At 36.4% G+C, this 22,029-nt stretch overlaps 1 protein-coding gene across 1 annotated transcript in view; it reads right to left on the bottom strand.

Annotated features, from left to right (window-relative positions):
• Positions 1-15,570: 15,570 nt before the first annotated feature.
• Positions 15,571-22,029, bottom strand: part of LOC127096291 (uncharacterized) — a 9,514-nt gene continuing 3,055 nt past the window's right edge. Inside the window, exon 2 of the mRNA XM_051034877.1 lies at positions 15,571-16,041. Within this exon, the coding sequence (XP_050890834.1) occupies positions 15,600-16,041 (442 nt within the window). The 3' untranslated portion in view covers positions 15,571-15,599. The remainder of the gene's footprint in view (positions 16,042-22,029) is intronic.

Below are 22,029 nucleotides of genomic sequence, written 5' to 3'. Positions count from 1 at the left end.
TGCATCATTATCTTGATTCTTTTGTTTTTTAGGACAATCACTAGAGTAGTGACCATACTTCTGAAAGTTGAAACACTAAATGTGATTTTTGTGAGGTTTTCGACCACCACCTCTTCCTCTACCTGCAGCACCAACTCTTTGGTTGCTTTGGTACGAGGGCTTTCTCTAATTCGACCAACCTCCTTCTTGATGATTTTGACTAGTCAAATTGTTGTAGCATCATCTACCTTTGTTGTCAAATCACTTCCCTTTGTCTTTCTTTTCTCTTGTTGATTGCATCTGCAAAGCCACATTACTTTTCGACTTGTCCGTGGATCTTTCATCCATTCTTTGTTCATAAGATTCAAACGTCCCTTAAAGCTCTTTCTTTGTCAATGCTGACAAATCTTTCGACTCTTCTATGGCTATTACCACGCGTTCAAACTTTGGAGCCAATGATCTCAAGATCTTTGAAACAACTGATCTTGATGTCAACATTTCTCCACATACTTTGATTTGATTCACCAGTTTTGTAACCCTAGTGAAAAAATCAGTTATGCTTTCTTTGTCTTCCATTAGAAGTAATTCATGTGTTCTTTTGTGAGTTTGTAACCTCACTTCTTACACCTCTTCTACACCTCCAAATAATTTTTCAAGAATTTCCCATGCTTCTTGTTGATTCTAAGAGTTGGCAGCAATTTTGGTAAAACAAAGAGTGTTCACAAGATGTCATGTGCGATGTCATAACATGAGATATCTTTTGTACCTGCTGGAGTTAAAGAAGATATGCAAGCAGGATTGTTTCAGAATGCCACATACAAAGACAAGGCTTCTGTTATTGTTTGTACCTGCTGGAGTTAAAGAAGATATGCATGCAGGATTGTTTCAGATGACATACACAATGTCATGGTATCTGATATGGCTGTAGCTGCTATAAAAGGAAATTGGATTATGCAGGATTTTTCCAGATGTCAGACCCGATGTCATGACATCCTGTACACATAACATTCAGTATGAATGTCTGGTGTTTTGTGATTGCTCAATTAATGGCAATCATTGGTTGATTGAAGATATGACTAGCTGGCGCTTTCTATCAGGGATTTCAACCAAATTTGTTTATTTTCCAAGGAGATCTTTACAGCTGATATAAAAAGATTTGATTGGAAAATATATTTAGGGTTTTCAAGATGTCCATTGTTTCTATGAAAAGGGACTCAGAAAACCTGTTTGAATACACAACCAAGATTGAGCAAAATTTAGAGAGAGAGCTAGGGTTTGTGTCTGTAGGTCATTCAAGTCATCCATTGATGATTGAATTGGACTGATTTGTCTTCTTGATCAAAGCTTTGAAGCAAGATCAAGAGTGTGTCTTCTTGATTGAAACTGTGAAGTAAAATCAAGAGTTTGTAATTGAAAAGTATTTTCTTTTCACAAGGATTGTTGTTTAAGATCACGGGGTTGTGATTGTAAGGGAAGTGAGTGGGTTCTCATATCTAAGAGTGCTTAAGTAGAAATTTCATGGGTAGAGATTAGGTGAGAAAGACTGTAACTTGTTGAAGTGTACGGATAGTCTTTGAATTAATTCTATTATAGTGAATTTCCTTCCTGGCTTGGTAGCCCCCAGACGTAGGTGAGTTGCACCGAACTGGGTTAACAATTGCTTGTGTTATTCGCTTTACCATTCGGTTTATTTTATCCATTGTGTATTAGCAGATATCAGTGTCGTGACATTACCTTCGACATCTTATATCTGATACCAGAATTTCAATTGGTATCAGAGCAGGCATCCTGCTCTGGTTCTGGGTGAGATCTAGGGGCTATACTTTCTGGTACAATAGAGAGAGATGGAGGATCTGTTCATAGGCCACCAATTTTGGATGGTTCTAACTATGACTATTGGAAACCAAGAATGGTAGCGTTTATGAAATCCCTTGATAACAAGGCTTGGAAAGTTGTGCTAACAGGTTGGGTGCATCCTGTCATTACTAAAGAAGGAGTAGCCACCACTGAGAAGAAGCCTGAAGAACAATGGTCCAAGGAGGAGGATGATCTTGCTCTGGGAAAATCTAAAGCCTTGAATGCAATATTCAATGGGGTAGACAAGAATATTTTCAGGTTGATAAATAACTGTGAAGTGGCCAGAGATGCTTGGGATATTCTCAAGGTCACTCATGAAGGCACCTCTAGGGTAAAGATGTCTAGACTTCAGCTGCTCATATCAAAGTTTGAAAACTTAAGGATGAAAGAAGATGAAAACATTCATGAATTTCACATGAGTATTCTTGATATTGCTAATGCTTCAGGAGCCCTGGGAGAGAAGATGACAGATGAAAAGTTGGTGAGAAAAATACTCAGGTCACTCCCTAAGAGATTTGCAATGAAGGTAACTGCCATAGAAGAGTCTCAAGACATCTCCAACATGAGGGTAGATGAGCTAATTGGTTCCCTCCAAACCTTTGAGTTAGGGTTGAATGATGGTGTTGAAAGGAAAACAAAGAGCATTGCCTTCATGTCAAACACAGAAGAGGACAAGAGTCAGGAGGGTGATGAAGATCTTGTCAATGAAGTAGCTATGTTGGGAAGGCAGTTCAACAGATTGTTAAAGAAAATGAATGTCAGATCCAAGTCAAATGTCAAAAACATCTCATCTGACATCAACAATGGAAGAAGAGTAAGGTCAGAAGAAAAGCCCAAAGAAGGAAAAGAAGTAAAGTGCTATGAATGTGATAGGTATGGACACATTAGAACATAATGTGGTACCTACCTCAAGAAGCAGAAGATAAGTCATGCTGCCACCTGGTCAGATGAGAGTGATACAAAGGAGGTTGCAAATCTTGTGACTGCTTTGACAGGAAGATGGAAATATGATGAAGACTCAAGTGATGGTGAAGTAACCTTTGAGGAATTGGCCTCTACCTACAGAGAGCTGTGTCAGAAAAAGTGTAGAGCTGAAGAAGCAGTCTTTAAACCAGGAGAAAGACATAACTCAACTTGAGAATGAGAAGGTAGAATACTTGGAAACCATCTCCAAATTGAAAACAGAAGTTGTGGCTTTAAAGGTCAAGCTAGACGAAGATCTACAAGTTGAGAGCCAGAAGATAGTTCAACTAGAGAAAGAAAAAGCAGAACATGTGGAAACCATCCTCAAGCTAAAGACTGGAGTTGTGCTCTTAAACTCAAAACTAGAAGAGACAACCAAGTATGTAAGGATGCTGAACAATGGATCTGACTCCTTAGACAAGATTCTTCAAACTGGACAAATCACAGGAGTCAAATCTGGATTAGGGTACCATAAAACTAAGGCTGAAAGTAGTCACACAGGCTGCAAACCTTAAGCTAAACCTAAATACAACAATAGTAAGAGCAGTTCCAAGATGTCACATCATATGTCACACCATCAACAACAGAAAGACAGAAGATGGAGATGTAATTACTGTGGGAAACTTGGACACTCAAGGCCCTTCTGCTATAAGTTGTATGGTTACCCTACCTCCTTTCATCAACATCATCAGAAGAGAAAACAGCAGGATGGCAAACACCAAAGATGGAGATGTCAATACTGTGGGAAATCTGGACACTCTAGGTCTTCCTGTTATAAGTTGTATGGTTATCCTAGCCATGTTCATCAACAAACTCACTATCAACCCAGACCCAAACATCACAGGCCTATCAACAAGAAGCAATGGGTTCCTAAGACTAATGTTACAAGTCTAATAGCTCACAAAGAAGAGTGGTATTTTGATAGTGGATGCTCTAGACACATGACTGGGAACTCAGACTTGATAACTGACCTTCACCCTCATGACTTAAGCTATGTAACCTTTGGTGATGGAGCTAAAGGTGAAATAAATGGGATAGGCAAGCTTGAGTGTCCTGGAGCTCCTAAACTTGACAATATCCTACTGGTCAAGGGCTTGACTTCAAATCTAATAAGCATCAGTTAGCTAGGGGATCAAGGTCTGAATATCATCTTCACTAAAACTGAATGTATGATTGTGAACAAAGACAGTGAAGTAATTATGAAAGGAATCAGGACCAACAACAACTGCTACATGTGGAGCTCTCAGATGGATAACTCCTCTAAGATGAGTACAATTGCAAGAAGAATCATCAAGGGAAAGGAAAAGTGTCAGATAAGGGTGCTAATACCTAACCTCAAGGAAGAAAAGGTCATGATGGCCCAAACACCTGAACATATGACTGGTGGTATGAAGTCTGAAGGTAGTAAGAGCTTTGCTAGAACTAAGACACAAGGAAATATGTCAGTTGAAAACAACAATGCTCAACCAGGATGGATGAAATTGCTGAGAATTATCTACAATGTCACACTCGATGCTATGACATTGTATTATGACAACCTGACTGCAAAGGACTTGTATGATGAAAAGGGAAAATTAGGGGCTTGGCTTCTTGAGAAAATATGGTAATTAATGTGGAGTGGAAAAGGCAAGAAAAATATTGTCTGTCAAATGAAAAGAAAAAGCCACATTAATAATGAATCATCTCCTAGTATTGGAAATATCATCTATTTCATATGCACACTCTGCCTGAACACAATTCTGTCCATCCTCATTAAACTTCTCAAAGAACCTCTGCTAGGGCAAAGAGAGTTTTCTCAAAAGTTCAACAACATGTCTCAACATCCGTCGACATCTAGCTCAAAATCCTTTCATACTAGAACTTCCTCCATGGAATTTTTAGAAGAAGAGTTGATAGACGCAACCCCTCTGCGTATGATACCAGGTGACGTTCCAGGCTCCCCGTCCATGGCTAGAGCTAAGCAAGGCAACACTCCTAAAGAATCACCTGATAAAGAGGACATGCACTCTACTGATCGCATCATAAGAAACCTAGTTACTAGGATACTGAATGAAGAGCATGGAGTTAAGGACATTTTTACCCCTCTGTCCAGAAGGAACCCCTCACCTGAGGTGGAAACCCGAGCTGAGAAAGATGATGACTCATCTAAAACAGAAAAGGAAGTAGCTGTCGAGGGACTATGTTCTCTTGGAAGAAACTTACCTAGTATGTCCCCTGATACTGCTCAAGACATTGAGGAAGAAGGATCTGAGGAAGAAGATGACATGTTGGTCAATCTTGTGAAAACAAGTGTAGCTAATAAACTGAGAAAAAGGAAGAGTATGGTTGAGATAAGAACAGGTAGGAAGGAGAAAAGGGTTGCTGGTATAGGTCCCTCCAAGACTTGGAGTAAAGTAGAGGTCAGGAAGATGAAGGAGAGTGAGAGTTCTGAATCTGATGAGGATGTCAAATATGATGTCTCATACATTTCCCCTGTTAAAAGGAAGCCTATAAAAAAGTCTCCAAACAAAGTGGCTGCTGTCCATCTTGACAATATCTCGTTTCACGTGGAAGGTGGTGCTGCCAAATGGAAGTTTGTGACTCAAAGAAGGGTAGCAGTTGAAAGAGAATTGGGAAAAGAAGCAAGTGAAGTAAAGTAAGTCATGGAGTTAATTAAGACAGCTGGTCTTATGAAAACTGTGACTGCTCTGCCTCAGTGTTATGAGGGGTTGGTCAAAGAATTCATTTTGAACATCCCTGAGGAGCTATCTGAAAGAAGCAGCAAGGAGGGCTGCAAAGTTTTTGTAAGGGGTAAGTGTGTGAAACTTTCACCTACTATCATCAACAAGTTCCTAGGGAGAGGAACTGATGAAGGAGTAAATCTAGAGACCACAGACAATGAGGTCTGTAGAATTATTACAGTTGGCCAAGTTAAGGAATGGCCTAGTAGGAAACACCTATCAGCTAGTAAGCTCACTGTGAAATATGCCATTCTGCATAAAAGATTGGTTCAGCAAATTGGGTTCCTACTAATCACATATCTACCATCTCCATTGCTCTTGGGAGGATCATTCATGCCATTGGAACTAAGATAAACTACAATTTTGGAAAGTTTGTGTTTGATCAAACCATCAAACATGCCTCCACCAATGCTGTTAAGTTGCCCATTGCATTCCCATCTATCATCTGTGGCATCATCCTGAGTCAACAACCAGGAATCCTGAGTACAAGTGATATTCCAAGCAGGAGAAAGACCCCTCTATCAATTCACTATAAGCTTTTTGAGGGTAGTCATGTCAATGATGTTGTTATGACATCTGCCAGAAGGGAACCTGCATCTCAAGGGAGCCTAATTAAGCAATTGAAAGATACCTGCAAGGAATTGGAGGAAGGTATGAAGGTGGCCAAGGCAAGAAAAGAAGCTTTGGAAGCTCTTATCTGTAGCCTTGAAAAGGAGGAGTTAGAGAAAGCTGGAAAGGACTCAAATACAAGATCCCAGTCCAGTTCTGAAAGCTCAGAAGACTCTGAAGGTGTAGCTGAAGATGAAGATGAAGGTGAAGGTGATTCTTCTTCTTCTGATTAATTGTCCCTGGCTGTATTGAAGACTTGGAAGGGTGCTGGAAGGTGTGGTGGAAGTTGTTGCTGCTGTCCTGATTGGTTTTTCTGTTTTTGTATTTTGTGGCAGTCTTGTTGATGCCAGTTATGTAATATTTAGGGCTCTTAAAGAGTTCCTTGGAATTGTGCATTATCTCAGTTGTCTGCTGTGTATAATGCTGGTGTGTACTTCCTGAATATTCTGTTGTTATAACATCTGTTTTAACTTTCTCTGCTAGACTAATAGACATTTATTTTGTCTGATTGGTCACCTTTGGTCAATTTTGACTAAAAAGGGGGAGAAGTGCTTGATATGGAAGTTGGATGTGGCTGAACAGAAGTACAACTATTATTGGAAGAAGTGCACAAGTGCTATTACTAGTATGTTTACAGATGTCAAACAGGATGTCTGATATGGTGCACAGGTGCTGATGTTAAAGCAGATGTCAATACGACATTCTGGCTGGTACATGTGCTGAAGTTCAGTAGCTGTTATTTGATGAATGCACTGATTGAGGGGGAGAAGAAGTACCCTTGTGCATTGTGCATTTTGTGTGTCTTATTAGTTGCATCCATAACTAGTAATTCTGTTGTTGTTGCACAGATTTAGGGGGAGGAGAAGTACCCTTGTGCATACGTGTATTACTAGTAGCCATAACTAGTAATTATTTTTGCTTCTGCTGCTAATTAAACTACTGTTTAGTGGTTTAACTGCTGATAGTTTGCCTTGTGAACAAAAAGGACATATATATGTTTTAGCCAAAATTTGCCAAAGGGGGAGTTTGTTGATTCTAAGAGTTGGCAGCAATTTTGGTAAAACAAAGAGTGTTCACAAGATGTCATGTGCGATGTCATAACATGAGATATCTTTTGTACCTGCTGGAGTTAAAGAAGATATGCAAGCAGGATTGTTTCAGAATGCCACATACAAAGACAAGGCTTCTGTTATTGTTTGTACCTGCTGGAGTTAAAGAAGATATGCATGCAGGATTGTTTCAGATGACATACACAATGTCATGGTATCTGATATGGCTGTACATGCTATAAAAGGAAATTGGATTATGCAGGATTTTTCCAGATGTCAGACCCAATGTCATGACATCCTGTACACATAACATTCAGTATGAATGTCTGGTGTTTTGTGATTGCTCAATTAATGGCAATCATTGGTTGATTGAAGATATGACTAGCTGGCGCTTTCTATCAGGGATTTCAACCAAATTTGTTTATTTTCCAAGGAGATCTTTACAGCTGATATAAAAAGATTTGATTGGAAAATATATTTAGGGTTTTCAAGATGTCCATTGTTTCTATAAAAAGGGACTCAGAAAACCTGTTTGAATACACAACCAAGACTGAGCGAAATTTAGAGAGAGAGCTAGGGTTTGTGTCTGTAGGTCATTCAAGTCATCCATTGATGATTGAATTGGACTGATTTGTCTTCTTGATCAAAGCTTTGAAGCAAGATCAAGAGTGTGTCTTCTTGATTGAAACTGTGAAGTAAAATCAAGAGTTTGTAATTGAAAAGTATTTTCTTTTCACAAGGATTGTTGTTTAAGATCACGGGGTTGTGATTGTAAGGGAAGTGAGTGGGTTCTCATATCTAAGAGTGCTTAGGTAGAAATTGCACGGGTAGAGATTAGGTGAGAAAGACTGTAACTTGTTGAAGTGTACGGATAGTCTTTGAACTAATTCTATTATACTGAATTTCCTTCCTGGCTTGGTAGCCCCCAAACGTAGGTGAGTTGCACCGAACTGGGTTAACAATTGCTTGTGTTATTCGCTTTACCATTCGGTTTATTTTATCCATTGTGTATTAGCAGATATTAGTGTCGTGACATTACCTTCGACATCTTATATCTGATACCAAAATTTCACTTCTTTCGTTGATTCAACGTCACTAACCTCTTCGAAATGTCTGCATCAACACAATGATGGATCATAAAGAGATCTTTATAATCTTTCTTCTTCAATTCTCTGTGTGTAGCCTTTTCTTCTCCCGTCGTGTTTGCTGCAAGCGGCACCACTCCCTCTTTCACAAGATCCCAACGATTTTGATAACAAAAGCAAACCTTTATCTACTTGCATCAATTCTCGTAACTCTGATTCTTTAGAATTGGGAGACTCGCCGAAAAGTGCCCATTCGAATGATTCATCACCATCGTGTTTTGCTTCCACGAATTGTCCAGTCAGTGCTCTAGATACTAGATGTTGGAAATTCACCAATTTTCCCTCAAGAAATTCACCAAAACTTGATGAACAAGAATCAATCTTTCTGATTGAATACTCCTCTTGTTCTTCACTCTTCACTCGAGTGAATCAACCAACCTTGGTTGTAAGATTTCACTGCATAATTGATAATGAAAAGAAACAAAATTGAGAAGAAAAGAAAATTAAGGTTTTAGAGTAAGGAAGAAGAAGAAGAAGAAATTTCTGCAGAGTTTCTCTCTGCTCTCAAACTGAGAATTTTATTCTTTGCAACTACAAGTATGTGTTATATTACAATGATATGGGTTACTATATTTATAGATTTTGGGTTTGCTTGCTCCTTAAACAAATCCCAAAATACCTAATTCTTCTAACACTACAAAATTAGACCTAAGTAAAAATCCATGCCGAGGCTAACTTCTCGACACTTCGACAACTAGGTGTTTCAACAACAACATGCTTCGACATCACAAATTACTATAAATTAAAATTTCAATTAATTTTTCTCTCATTATCTACCATTATTTGAAATTATTTATACATCTTTTCATAAATTTATTAAAAAAACTCAAAAAATATTATTTCATAGGGTTTATTTCAAATGATTATGTCTAATAATTCTTAATTTATATATATATATATATATATATATATATATATATATATATATATAGGATAATGCTAACTTGTGTCCTAGGAACACAAGTTAAGAAAATCAAATGAAGAAATGTTATCTTGGAAATTGTGTATATATATATATATATATATATATATATAGATATATATATATATATATATATATATATATATAATATATATATATATATATATATATATATATATATATATAGGATAATGCTAACTTGTGCCCTAGGGGCTTAAATTTAAGAAAATCAAATGAAGAAATGTTATCTTGGAAATTGTGTATTGAATTTAATAAAAATATAAAATTAATGTTTTAATTATTTCTTCCAATACAATTTTTTTATAAATAGTTTTCTTAACTAGGGGCACAAGTTAGCATTACCCATATATATATATATATATATATATATATATATATATATATATATATATATATATATATATATATATATATATATATATATATATATATATATATAATTATATATTATATATATATTCTATAAGATTCTTTTATCCTTCTCAATTGAGAAATGCTAAAATGACATTCAAATTTGACATTATACCGCATATAAAAACGGTCCAATTCACTTTTTTTCTTTATTTTATTATTTTGGATGCATTGGCATTTGAGCCGCAGCGAAAATAATGTTTATGACTACAGTGTGAAATGGATACGATGTCATAATTTAATGTAACTATAGTTATCTCATCTCTTTGGTTTAGGGCTGCACGCATTTCAAAATGAAACAAGAAAACTATTAACATGGTTTAGTGCTGCTCACATTTCAAAATGAAACAAGAAAATTATTAAAAAAATAATTAATATGTATATTTGGTACTGTATAAAATAGTGTAAATATAAAATTGAGTGTCATATTATCATTTTTTTATTAATTATTTCTTATAATATACACCGTATAAATTTTAATAGTTGAATAGGATTTGAAGTATTAATTAATTTTTTTTGAATGATTCGATTGATATTTTACATATAAAAATAAAAGTGAAAATAATTTTTTTATTAAAATATACAAAATTAAAAATAATAAAAATAATAATAATAAAAATATATAATTGAAAAAAATGGTATTATAAATAAAAATAAATCATTCATTTTATAACATTTTATTGTTGTGAATGCGTCAGGTAGAGAGTACTACTTGATAACTTTTGACGACATTCAATAAAATATGGAGAGAGTATTTGGTAAAGTTGCTGGGCAGTCGTTGACTTTTGATAACTTGCAAGAAAATATATAACTTGATGCCATCTTTCAAGCGTCAGCATTAAGGTTATCTACCGATAGATGTAAATGAAAATTCAAAATAGTATATGTTGGACCACGAGGGGAGTATGCATAGCCGGTCAAAGGTTCAAACAGATCAATCTAAAATTAGGCTTAAAAAACTTTAACTTAATTATAAATTAAAATATCATAAATTAATTGTAAATTTTTTATAATTGAGTTTGTTAAAAAAATGTCTCGTACTCTCTCATATAAACGATTCGGTTAACCATTTCACAAATATTTAAAAAAATATATAAAAAAAGAAAAAGAATAATAATTTTACCAAAGTACATTTATTATCAAATAATGAGAGTGGTAAAAGTAGTAATGATTAAATGGTATAATTAGAAAAAAAGAATTAAATTATATTGTAAATTGAAATGAGTCATTTATTTTGTGACATTTATTTTTGACAAATGGACCACTCATTGTGGGAGGGAGGGAGTATCTTCTTGATATTAATTTCAACTCTTTGCTGCAACCAAAACGATTTGTACTACTAAAAAAATAAAGGTGTGTATGGTATCTCTACTAGAGCAGGGATACTCAGAGGTCTTAGTAGGTTTATAATAATTTAGGATGGTTAGGACTTGCTCACGGTAGTGAGAAGCCCTATATGGTGGTGTTACAACGATTTTAGAGGACATTTTCACCTGAGATGAAAGACTTTATAATTTAGCGTAGTGCTTAGGGTATTATGTGTGAGTTAGGATCTGCCCTTTTAATCGTTATGGGAGAAGTATTTATATAGACTTTTTGGCCTAGGGTTTCCTTTGGGAAGGATCACCGTCCACTAATTCAATGGTGGACCGTCGAATCCCCACTTTCTAAGGAGACGTGGACCAGATAGAGACCTTAATTTATCTATATCAAAGAAATGTCTTTTCCTACGTTTACCTTATCTGGGCAAGTGTAAGGCACTTCGGGCGGGGCGATACCTCCTAAAGGGAGATAAAGCTCTCTTATGAGGGCTACAAAGCTTCTGCTCTTACCAAGTTTTTTTACAAATATAATACTACACAACCCGTTATGCACGAGAGTTTTGATAAAATGCAAGTGTTTTTTAGCCCATAGAACAATGGAGTATCCTGAGGCCCTGAGTTTCTCGATGATATGTGTGGTGAACCAGAATGGTTGGGCTTTGGCCTCTTAAAGAGGTTATGTTGAGCTTGATTGATGAGACTACAAGTCTCTCATGCAAAGTTGTGTGTAGCCTTACTGATGAGACTACAAGTCCCTCAGGAGAGGCGTTCGACCTCTTGGGTGAGACTTCTACCAAGCCCTCATACAAGACTTAAATTAAGTATCTTAGGCTAGACTTTAGACACACCTCTTGGGAGAGATTTATATGTTTGGTTCCTCCCGAGGAAACTCCAAGTCCCTCAAGCGGGGAGTTTAGATAGTCTAGGAAATCTCAGTTCCTTAGGAAAAATTATATGGAGTCTGGCTTATGAGACTACAAGTCCCTTAGGTGAAACATTGAACCTTTTGGGAGAGACTTCTATTAAGCCCTCAAACAAGACTTAAATTAAATGTCTTAGGCTAAACTTCAGTCGTGCCTCTTGGGCAATATTTATATGTTGGTTTCGTCCAAGGAAATTGTAAGTTGCTTAAGAGGGGAGTTTAGATAGCCTGGGAAATCTCAATACCTTGGGAGAAATCACATGGAGCCCGACTGATGAGACTACAAGTCCCTTAGGCGAGGTGTTGGACCTCTCGGGTGGGATTTCTATCAAGCCCTCATAAAAGACTTAAACTATCTTTCTTAGGCTAGACTTCAGTTGCGCCTCTTGGGCGGGATTTATATGTTTAGTCTCGTCCAAGGAAACTTTAAGTCTCTCAAGCGGGGAGTTTATGTTGGAACAAGTTTGGTTCTATATCTACTATCCTTGAGTTTTTATGATAACAAAGTATAAAGAACAATTTTGTACTCTAATAGTTTATTGAATATGCAGAATCTGGACAAGCCCGAAGCTAGATAAAGTAGACTTTGAGTAAGTCATATCCTAAATAGAGCAAACTCTAAACAAGGCAGACACTGAACAAAGATAATCAAAATAGACTTTGGATAGAGAAATTATGGACTCTGGATAGAAAGAGACTCTAGACTTTGGATGTAGAGACTCTTGACTCTGGACATCCTCAGAATATGAAGAAGTACTGAACTTAAAGTCAACCCTAGATATCTGAGTCAATGCTTTTGAAGTAAATAACCTAGAAGTACTCTGATACAATCAAGCCTCATATTCAATAGACTCTGAAGTTTATTCTCAAGACTCTGAACTCTGGTCAAGCTTCAAAATATCTCATATACGAAGCTAATGATTTAGAGAAAATGAATGAATGAATATTCTAAGAATATAGTATAAGTTAAGCAGCAAAATCAAAAGGACTATACTACAAACGATTATACAAGATTTTCTCCCTACTACCCACGATTTACGGCTGAAACTCGTACCAACTATTACAGTTGTATATTTGAAGAAATTTCCAGTTATATCTGTCACACCCCTTTTTCTACTCCAAAATACTTAACATATAATCAGAGTAAATAAGCACGCATATAAACAAAAGGGCGTCACATCGACGTTTTCAAAAACTAAAAGCTTTCAAAAACCAACATCATTCATCATCAATATACAATACACCTGGTCATTTAAAATAACACATTCCAATTATCATGAATATTCACGAATATGCGTTCGCAGCGGAAAATAATGAATACTCATGGATTCCATAAAATGATCCATGTCCCATACCATGATCATCTCTCAATAATCTCTTCAAAATAAAATAAAACCATAATCAGAATATTTGGCACTATGGCCTCTCAACAGCAATTGCAAATAAGCATGTTCACAAGTAATAACATAATACTTATCCAAATAGGATACGAGTTCAATACTACTAATCTACCCAGTGTTACATGACTAGAGCATTGACTCATTACCTAGTCTTCAAACTAAAATACGGAAACTCTCCGGCTAATCTCGAGCAAGCTACCGTCCACTTACTTCAGCGATACTACTCCTGAGTATCTGCACGATACCCATGTAAAGGTAACATTCAAACAGAAAGGGTGAGAATTCAAATCATTATGAAGAAGTATAATAAGGCACAATGATTAAATCAACAATTAAAGGAATTCATCACACTTCGTATAACCATGTAAATAATATTAATCAACATTTATTTCACATGTTTCAAATACCCATCAAAACTCAAGGAGTACAATATTAAAATTCAATACTATATTCCCAAAATTACACATAACTACAATTATCACATAATCACATATTTTGCCAAGTTATGTATCCAAACATCACCAAACTCAATCACCATATCTCATACACACATCACAATCACAACAATGCATACACTCGATGATCACATAACTCTAATGTGACTCAATGCAAGACATGTGACTCTATGCATGTGGTACCTCAATGTGAACCCAACGTTTCACCGCTTTCCGATTCAATATCTAGAATCCAAGCCACGCTTCCGATCCGGACAAGATCAAAGCCACTACGTCTATTTCCAATTAAGGATCAACGTTTACTACGCCTATTTCCAATTAAGGATCAACGTATGCTACGTCTACTACGCCTATTTCCAATTAAGGATCAACGTATGCTACATCTACTACGCCTATTTCCAATTAAGGATCAACGTATGCTACCATGTGAACCCACCGTTTCACCGCTTCCACCATGAAGCCGGCCATGCCATGAATGAATGTACAAATACCAACACATATGCAATTAAGATCATCTCTACCATCTTAACATTCCACATATCACCATAATTCAACTCTATGAATTATCCACCAATGGTACATATACACATTCATAACAATTACACCATTCACATAATATGCAATTAAGATCATCTCTACTATCTTAACATTCCACATATAACCATAATTCAACTTTATGAATTATCCACCAATAGTACATATACACATTCATCACAATCCACTATTCACATATATATGCTAATTATCAAATACACACACCTAGATTTCATTCCAAAACGAATACAGCATTTAAAATCTCGATTTTTCACTTTTCAAATAGTGTTAACCGGTTAACGCTTTTGGTTAATCGGTTAACACAAAACAGAATACACTTTCTGGCAGATTTCAACAGTGGTAATCGGTTAACGCTCGGTGGGTAACCGGTTAACACAAAACAGAGCAAGTAACCGGTTAACGCTCGGTGGGTAACAGGTTAACATAAAACAGAATCAACTTCCTGCGCAGATTTTCAAGCAAGTAACCGGTTAACGCTCGGTGGGTAACCAGTTAACATAAAACAGAATGTAGAATTTTCTGCATCTTTCATCGTTGGAGGACTTTCGGACCTCCGATTTCAATTCCGTAAAAAGCCAAACGTTCAGAAAATTATGACTCATACAATACTCTAAGTATATAACATTAATTTACAGTTTTAACACAATCAAATCACCACAAATCAAGAATAATTATCAAAACCTAACAATTTCAAACAACCCTACACAATTAGGGATTTTAACCTAAACATGCTTCTACCCATTGACCCAATCATACTAACCCATAATAATAAGGATTCCCCCCTTACCTCTTCAATTTTCTGGAAACCTTAGCTTCTCTCTTGTTCTTCCCCTCTTCTCCTTACTTTTCCTCTTCTCTTTCTCTATTGCCTTCAAATGATCAAATGAATCCTAATTCTCACTCCCCTCACCTCTTATATACTAGTATTCTATTTGGGCTTAAAGCATGATACCTCTAATTTAATTAATAGGCCCAATAAGACCTAATATTTAAATATCTCTAATTTGTTCAATTAAATTAAACTAACACAATATACACACTAAGTTAATTAATATAATTATTTAATTATATCTCATATCAACTAAATAATTAATTAACACACCAAATTAATTAATATAATCGATTATTATACTACCTAACAACCAATGAATTAATTAACACTCCAAATAAATAAAATAAAATATAATAATAATAATATCAGAAATAATTACTAAAATTGGGTTGTTACAACTCTCCCCCACTTAAAAGATTTTCGGCCTCGAAAATACCTCAAACGAACAACTCCGGATACGATTCCTTCATCTTATCCTCGAGTTCCCAAGTAATATTGCCATTGGCGACTCCGCCCCATATCACTTTCACCAAAGCAATCTCCTTACCACGAAGCCTCTTCACTTCTCGATCTTCAATTCGCATAGGTGATGTATCAACTGTCAAATTATCCCTCACTTGAACATCATCTAATGGAACAACATGCGATGGATCCGCAATGTACCTCCTCAATTGAGACACATGGAACACATCATGAAGATTAGAAAGTGACGGTGGTAATGCAATCCGATATGCCACTTCACCTACCCTCTCGGAAATCTGATAAGGACCAATGAAACGCGGCGTCAACTTACGCGACTTCAAAGCTCTACCAACACCCGTTATTGGCGTAACTCGAAGAAACACATGATCATCTTTCTCAAACTCAAGAGCTTTCCTCCTCTTATCATGATAACTCTTTTAACGACTCTAAGAAGCCTTCATCTTCTCTTGAATCATCTTAATCTTATCTGTAGTATCTTGAATCAACTCGGGTCCAACCACAACACTCTCTCCTGATTCGTACCAACATAAAGGAGTTCTACACCTTCTACCATAAAGAGCCTCAAAAGGTGCCATTCTAATACTCGAATGGAAACTGTTGTTATACGTAAACTCGATCACGACACCTCATGATACCATTCTCATCAATCCGAAAGTCACCACCTTTGCCTTGATTAATCAATGTCATAACATCGACTAATTTCAAATCTGACTTCTGACCTTCTCTAATCTTGTCAAGAATGCCACATGTAAGCTTCAACATACCAAGCTTAACACACGAAGGCGTCACTTCACAAACCAAACTCAAATCTCTAAATTGCTCCAACAATTCAAACTCTCGAATCATCAACATAGACATGTGCAATGACTTCCTACTCAATGCATCAGCTACAACATTCGCCTTTCCAGGATGATAATTCAAACCAAAATCATAATCTTTAAAGAATTCCAACCATCTCCTTTGCCTCATGTTCAATTCTTTATGATCGAACAAGTACTTCAAACTCTTGTGATCACTAAACACGTCAAATCGCGATCCAAACAAATAATGTCTCCAAAGCTTCAACACAACCACAACGGCGGCCAACTCTAAATCATGCGTCGGATAATTCCTCTCATGAACTTTAAGTTGCCTTGAAGCATAAGCTACCACTTGCCCTTTTTGCATCAAAACACCTCCCAAACCCAACAAAGAAGCATCACAATACACAACGAAAGGTTCTAACGGATCCGGTAAAATCAAAATAGGAGCCGTAGTCAATCTTCTCTTAAGCTCTTGAAAATTTGCTTCACACTATGAAGTCCAAATGAAAGCTTGACCTTTCCTAGTCAACTGCGTCAATGGTAACGACAACTTAGAAAATCCTTCAATGAACTTCCTATAATAACCAGCCAAACCAAGGAAACTTCTAATCTCAGCAGCAGACTTCGGAGCTTCCCACTGAGATACAGCTTCAATCTTCGTAGGATCCACAGAAATACCACCACTCGAAATCACATGTCCAAGAAAACTTACTTCACTCAACCAAAACTCACATTTAGAGAGTTTAGCAAACAACTTCCTCCCTTTCAACACCGATAACACAACCTTCAAATGCTCGGCATGATCCTCTTTACTCTTGGAATAGATCAATATATCATCGATGAACACAACAACAAACTTATCTAGATAATCATGAAAAATTCTATTCATATACTCCATAAATACACCAGGTGCATTAGTCACACCAAAAGGCATCACGGAGTACTCGTAGTAACCATACCTAGTCCGAAAAGCAGTCTTTTGGATATCCTCAGCCTTTACACGAATTTGATGATACTCAGACCTCAAATAAATTTTGCTAAACACACAAGCTCCAACCAGCTGATCCATCAGATCGTCAATCCTCGGAAGTGGATACTTGTTCTTAATCATCACTTTGTTCAGTTGTCTATAGTCAACACATAATCTCATGGAACCTTCTTTATTCTTGACCAACAGAACAGGTGCACCCCAAGGCGACACACTAGGACGAATAAACCTCTTCTCGAGCAAGTCTTCAAGTTGACTCTTCAACTCTTTCAACTCAGAAGCAGACATTCTATAGGGAGCCATCGATACAGGACTAGTTCCAGGAACTAAATCAATCGAAAACTCAACCTCACGTTCCGGCAGTAAATCACTTATATCTTCCGGAAATACCTCCGCGAACTCACAAACTATTGGCAATTCTTCAATCGTCCTCTTCTCACGAATATCCAAAGTTGCCAACAACATAAACAACTCGGCACCATCTTGCACCGATTCATCAACTTGCTTAGCAGACACAAACCAATCTTCCTTCACACCAACCTCAGGAAAAATAACCGTCTTCTCGAAACAATTGATATACACCCGATTAAATTCTAACCAATTCATACCCAAAATCACATCAAGTTGCTCTAAGGGAAGACAAACTAAATCAATTCCAAAATCCCTACCAAAGATACTCAACAGACAATTCAGACACACATAGGAAGTAGAAACAGAACCCATAGCAGGAGTATCAATAACCATACTTCTACGCATATCAGATAGTATAAGATTCAATCGCTTAGCACAATCCAAAGAAATGAAAGAATGTGTTGCACCGGTATCAATAATGGCAGTCAAAGGTGTACCATTAATAAAGCACGTACCTTGGATTAGTCTATCATCGGTAGTGGCCTCCACACCAGACAATGCAAACACCTTTCCCTTCGCTTGCTCCTTCTTTGGCTTATCACATTTGGTACTAATGTGACCTTTCTCACCATAATTGAAACAAGTCACGCTCGAACCAACTCCATAATTGTTTGCTCTGTGACCACTCTTGCCACAATTGAAACACGTCACAGAATCCTTACTATAATCAACAACACGATGACCTTCAATGCCACATTTGAAACACTTAAGTGGAGTAGAAGATCCTCCCCCACTTGGCTTCTTTCCAAAACCAGATTGTCTCCTCTTGTCATCATACGGTTTCCCACGATCTTGGTTTTTCCCCTTCAAACTCTTGTAGAAAGAAGCACTCTCCCTACTATCCTCATCATAAATCCGACTCTTGTTAACCAACTCCGCAAAACGAGTAATTTGTTGGTAACCAATGGCCTTCTTGATATCATGCCTCAAGCTATTCACGAACTTCAAGCATTTAGATCTCTCAGCATTAGTAGTATTGTAATGAGGACAATACTTGATAAGCTCCTGAAATCTAGCAGCATATTCTGCAACCGTACCATTTCCTTGCTTCAATTCAAGGAACTCCACCTCTTTCTTCCCATGACAATCTTACGGAAAATAGTTCTCCAAGAAGACATCACGGAAGAGAGCCCAAGTAACCTCAATGCTGTCTTCTTCGAACCTCTGAAGAGTGTTATTCCACCAATCTTCAGCTTCCTTCTCAAGCATATGAGTACCAAACTGCACTTTCTGAGCATCAATACAGTTCATGACTCTGAAGATCTTCTCAATTTCCTTCAGCCAAGCTTGAGCTTTATCAGGTTCATGCTCACCCTCAAAGACAGGAGGATTGTTCCGCTGGAATCTCCCCAAAGCACGGAACTCATCATCATCTCCATTTCAGTTACCAGCATTCGCTTGAGGGATCTGACCAATGGATTCAACCAACATCCTCAGCGCCTCAACAATGGCATCATCATTCCTGCCTGCAACCATCGTCCTGAACAGTCTGAACAATCAGACAAACAGTATCGATCGTGTCAGATACACAAATCAAATACAACGGGATTGAAAACCCTAACGACTATTGACCAACTGGTCGACCATGCTTTGATACCACTAATGTAACACCCCTTTTTCTACCCCAAAATACTTAACATATAATCAGAGTAAATAAGCACGCATATAAACAAAAGGGAGTCACATCGACATTTTCAAAAACTAAAAGCTTTCAAAAACCAACGTCATTCATCATCAGTATACAATACACCTGGTCATTTAAAATAACACATTCCAATTATCATGAATATTCACGAATATGCGTTCGCAGCAGAAAATAATGAATACTCATGCATTCCATAAAACGATCCATGTCCCATACCATGATCACCTCTCAATAATCTCTTCAAACTAAAATAAAACCATAATCAGAATATTTGGCACTATGGCCTCTCAACAGCAATTGCAAATAAGCATGTTCACAAGTAATAACATAATACTTATCCAAATAGGATACGAGTTCAATACTACTAATCTACCCAGTGTTACATGACCAGAGCATTGACTCATTACCTAGTCTTCAAACTAAAATACGGAAACTCTCCGGCTAATCTCGAGCGAGCTACCGTCCACTTACTTCAGCGATACTACTCCTGAGTATCTGCACGATACCCATGTAAAGGTAACATTCAAACAGAAAGGGTGAGAATTCAAATCATTATGAAGAAGTATAATAAGGCACAATGATTAAATCAACAATTAAAGGAATTCATCACACTTCGTATAACCATGTAAATAATATTAATCAACATTTATTTCACATGTTTCAAACATCCATCAAAACTCAAGGAGTACAATATTAAAATTCAATACTATATTCCAAAAATTACACATAACTACAATTATCACATAATCACATATTTTGCCAAGTTATGTATCCAAACATCACCAAACTCAATCACCATATCTCATACACACATCACAATCACAATAATGCATACACTCGATGATCACATAACTCTAATGTGACTCAATGCAAGACATGTGACTCTACGCATGTGGTACCTCAATGTGAACCCAATGTTTCACCGCTTTCCGATTCAATATCTAGAATCCAAGCCACGCTTCCGATCCGGACAAGATCAAAGCCACTACGTCTATTTCCAATTAAGGATCAACGTTTACTACGCCTATTTCCAATTAAGGATCAACGTATGCTACGTCTACTACGCCTATTTCCAATTAAGGATCAATGTATGCTACATCTACTACGCCTATTTCCAATTAAGGATCAACGTATGCTACCATGTGAACCCACAGTTTCACCGCTTCCACCATGAAGCCGACCATGCCATGAATGAATGTACAAATACCAACACATATGCAATTAAGATCATCTCTACCATCTTAACATTCCACTTTCTGGAAGATTTCATTCCAAAACGAATACATCATTTAAAATCTCGATTTTTCACTTTTCAAACAATGTTAACCGGTTAACGCTTTTGGTTAATTAGTTAACGCAAAACAGAATACACTTTCTGGCAGATTTCAACAGTGGTAACCGGTTAACGCTCGGTGGGTAACCGGTTAACACAAAATAGAGCAAGTAACTGGTAAACGCTCGGTGGGTAACCGGTTAACATAAAACAGAATCAACTTCCTGCGCAAATTTTCAAGCAAGTAACCGGTTAACGCTCGGTGGGTAACCGGTTAACATAAAACAGAATGCAGAATTTTCTGCGTTTTTCATCGTTGGAGGACTTTCGGACCTCTGATTTCAATTCCGTAAAAAGCCAAACGTTCAGAAAATTATGACCCATACAATACTCTAAGTATATAACATTAATTTACAATTTTAACACAATCAAATCACCACAAATCGAGAATAATCATCAAAACCTAACAATTTCAAACAACCATACAAAATTAGGGATTTTAACCTAAACATGCTTCTACCCATTGACCCAATCATACTAACCCATAATAATAAGGATCCCCCCTTACCTCTTCAATTTTCTGGAAACCTTAGCTTCTCTCTTGTTCTTCCCCTCTTCTCCTTACTTTTCCTCTTCTCTTTCTCTATTGCCTTCAAATGATCAAATGAATCCTAATTCTCACTCCCCTCACCTCTTATATACTAGTATTCTATTTGGGCTTAAAGCATGATACCTCTAATTTAATTAATAGGCCCAATAAGACCTAATATTTAAATATCTCTAATTAGTTCAATTAAATTAAACTAACACAATATACACACTAAGTTAATTAATATAATCATTTAATTATATCTCATATCAACTAAACAATTAATTAACACACCAAATTAATTAATATAATCGATTATTATACTACCTAACAACCAATGAATTAATTAACACTCCAAATAAATAAAATAAAATATAATAATAATAATAATATCAGAAATAATACTAAAATTGGGTTGTTACAATATCCTCCAACGATATTATTTATCATTTATATAAAGAGGACAACTGAATTGTGAAAAAAAGCTTTTTGCGAAAAACTTGAAGGTGCAACTTCATGCTGAAAGAATTTCAATATTACAAAGAGAAAATAGAGAGAAAGAATTAGAACTTTATTTCATATATTATTAAGTGTAAAGTTTGTTTATCTGTGTATATCTGTTTATTTAGAAGCAATATTGTAAACATAAATCTTGTACTTAATAATTGTTAAATT

This window comes from Lathyrus oleraceus, chromosome 6 (genome assembly GCF_024323335.1).
Source record: "Lathyrus oleraceus cultivar Zhongwan6 chromosome 6, CAAS_Psat_ZW6_1.0, whole genome shotgun sequence".
NCBI classification, from domain to species: Eukaryota; Viridiplantae; Streptophyta; class Magnoliopsida; order Fabales; family Fabaceae; genus Lathyrus; species Lathyrus oleraceus.
Note: the sequence above shows the minus strand (reverse complement) of the source record. Positions and strands in the feature narration are given on the sequence as shown.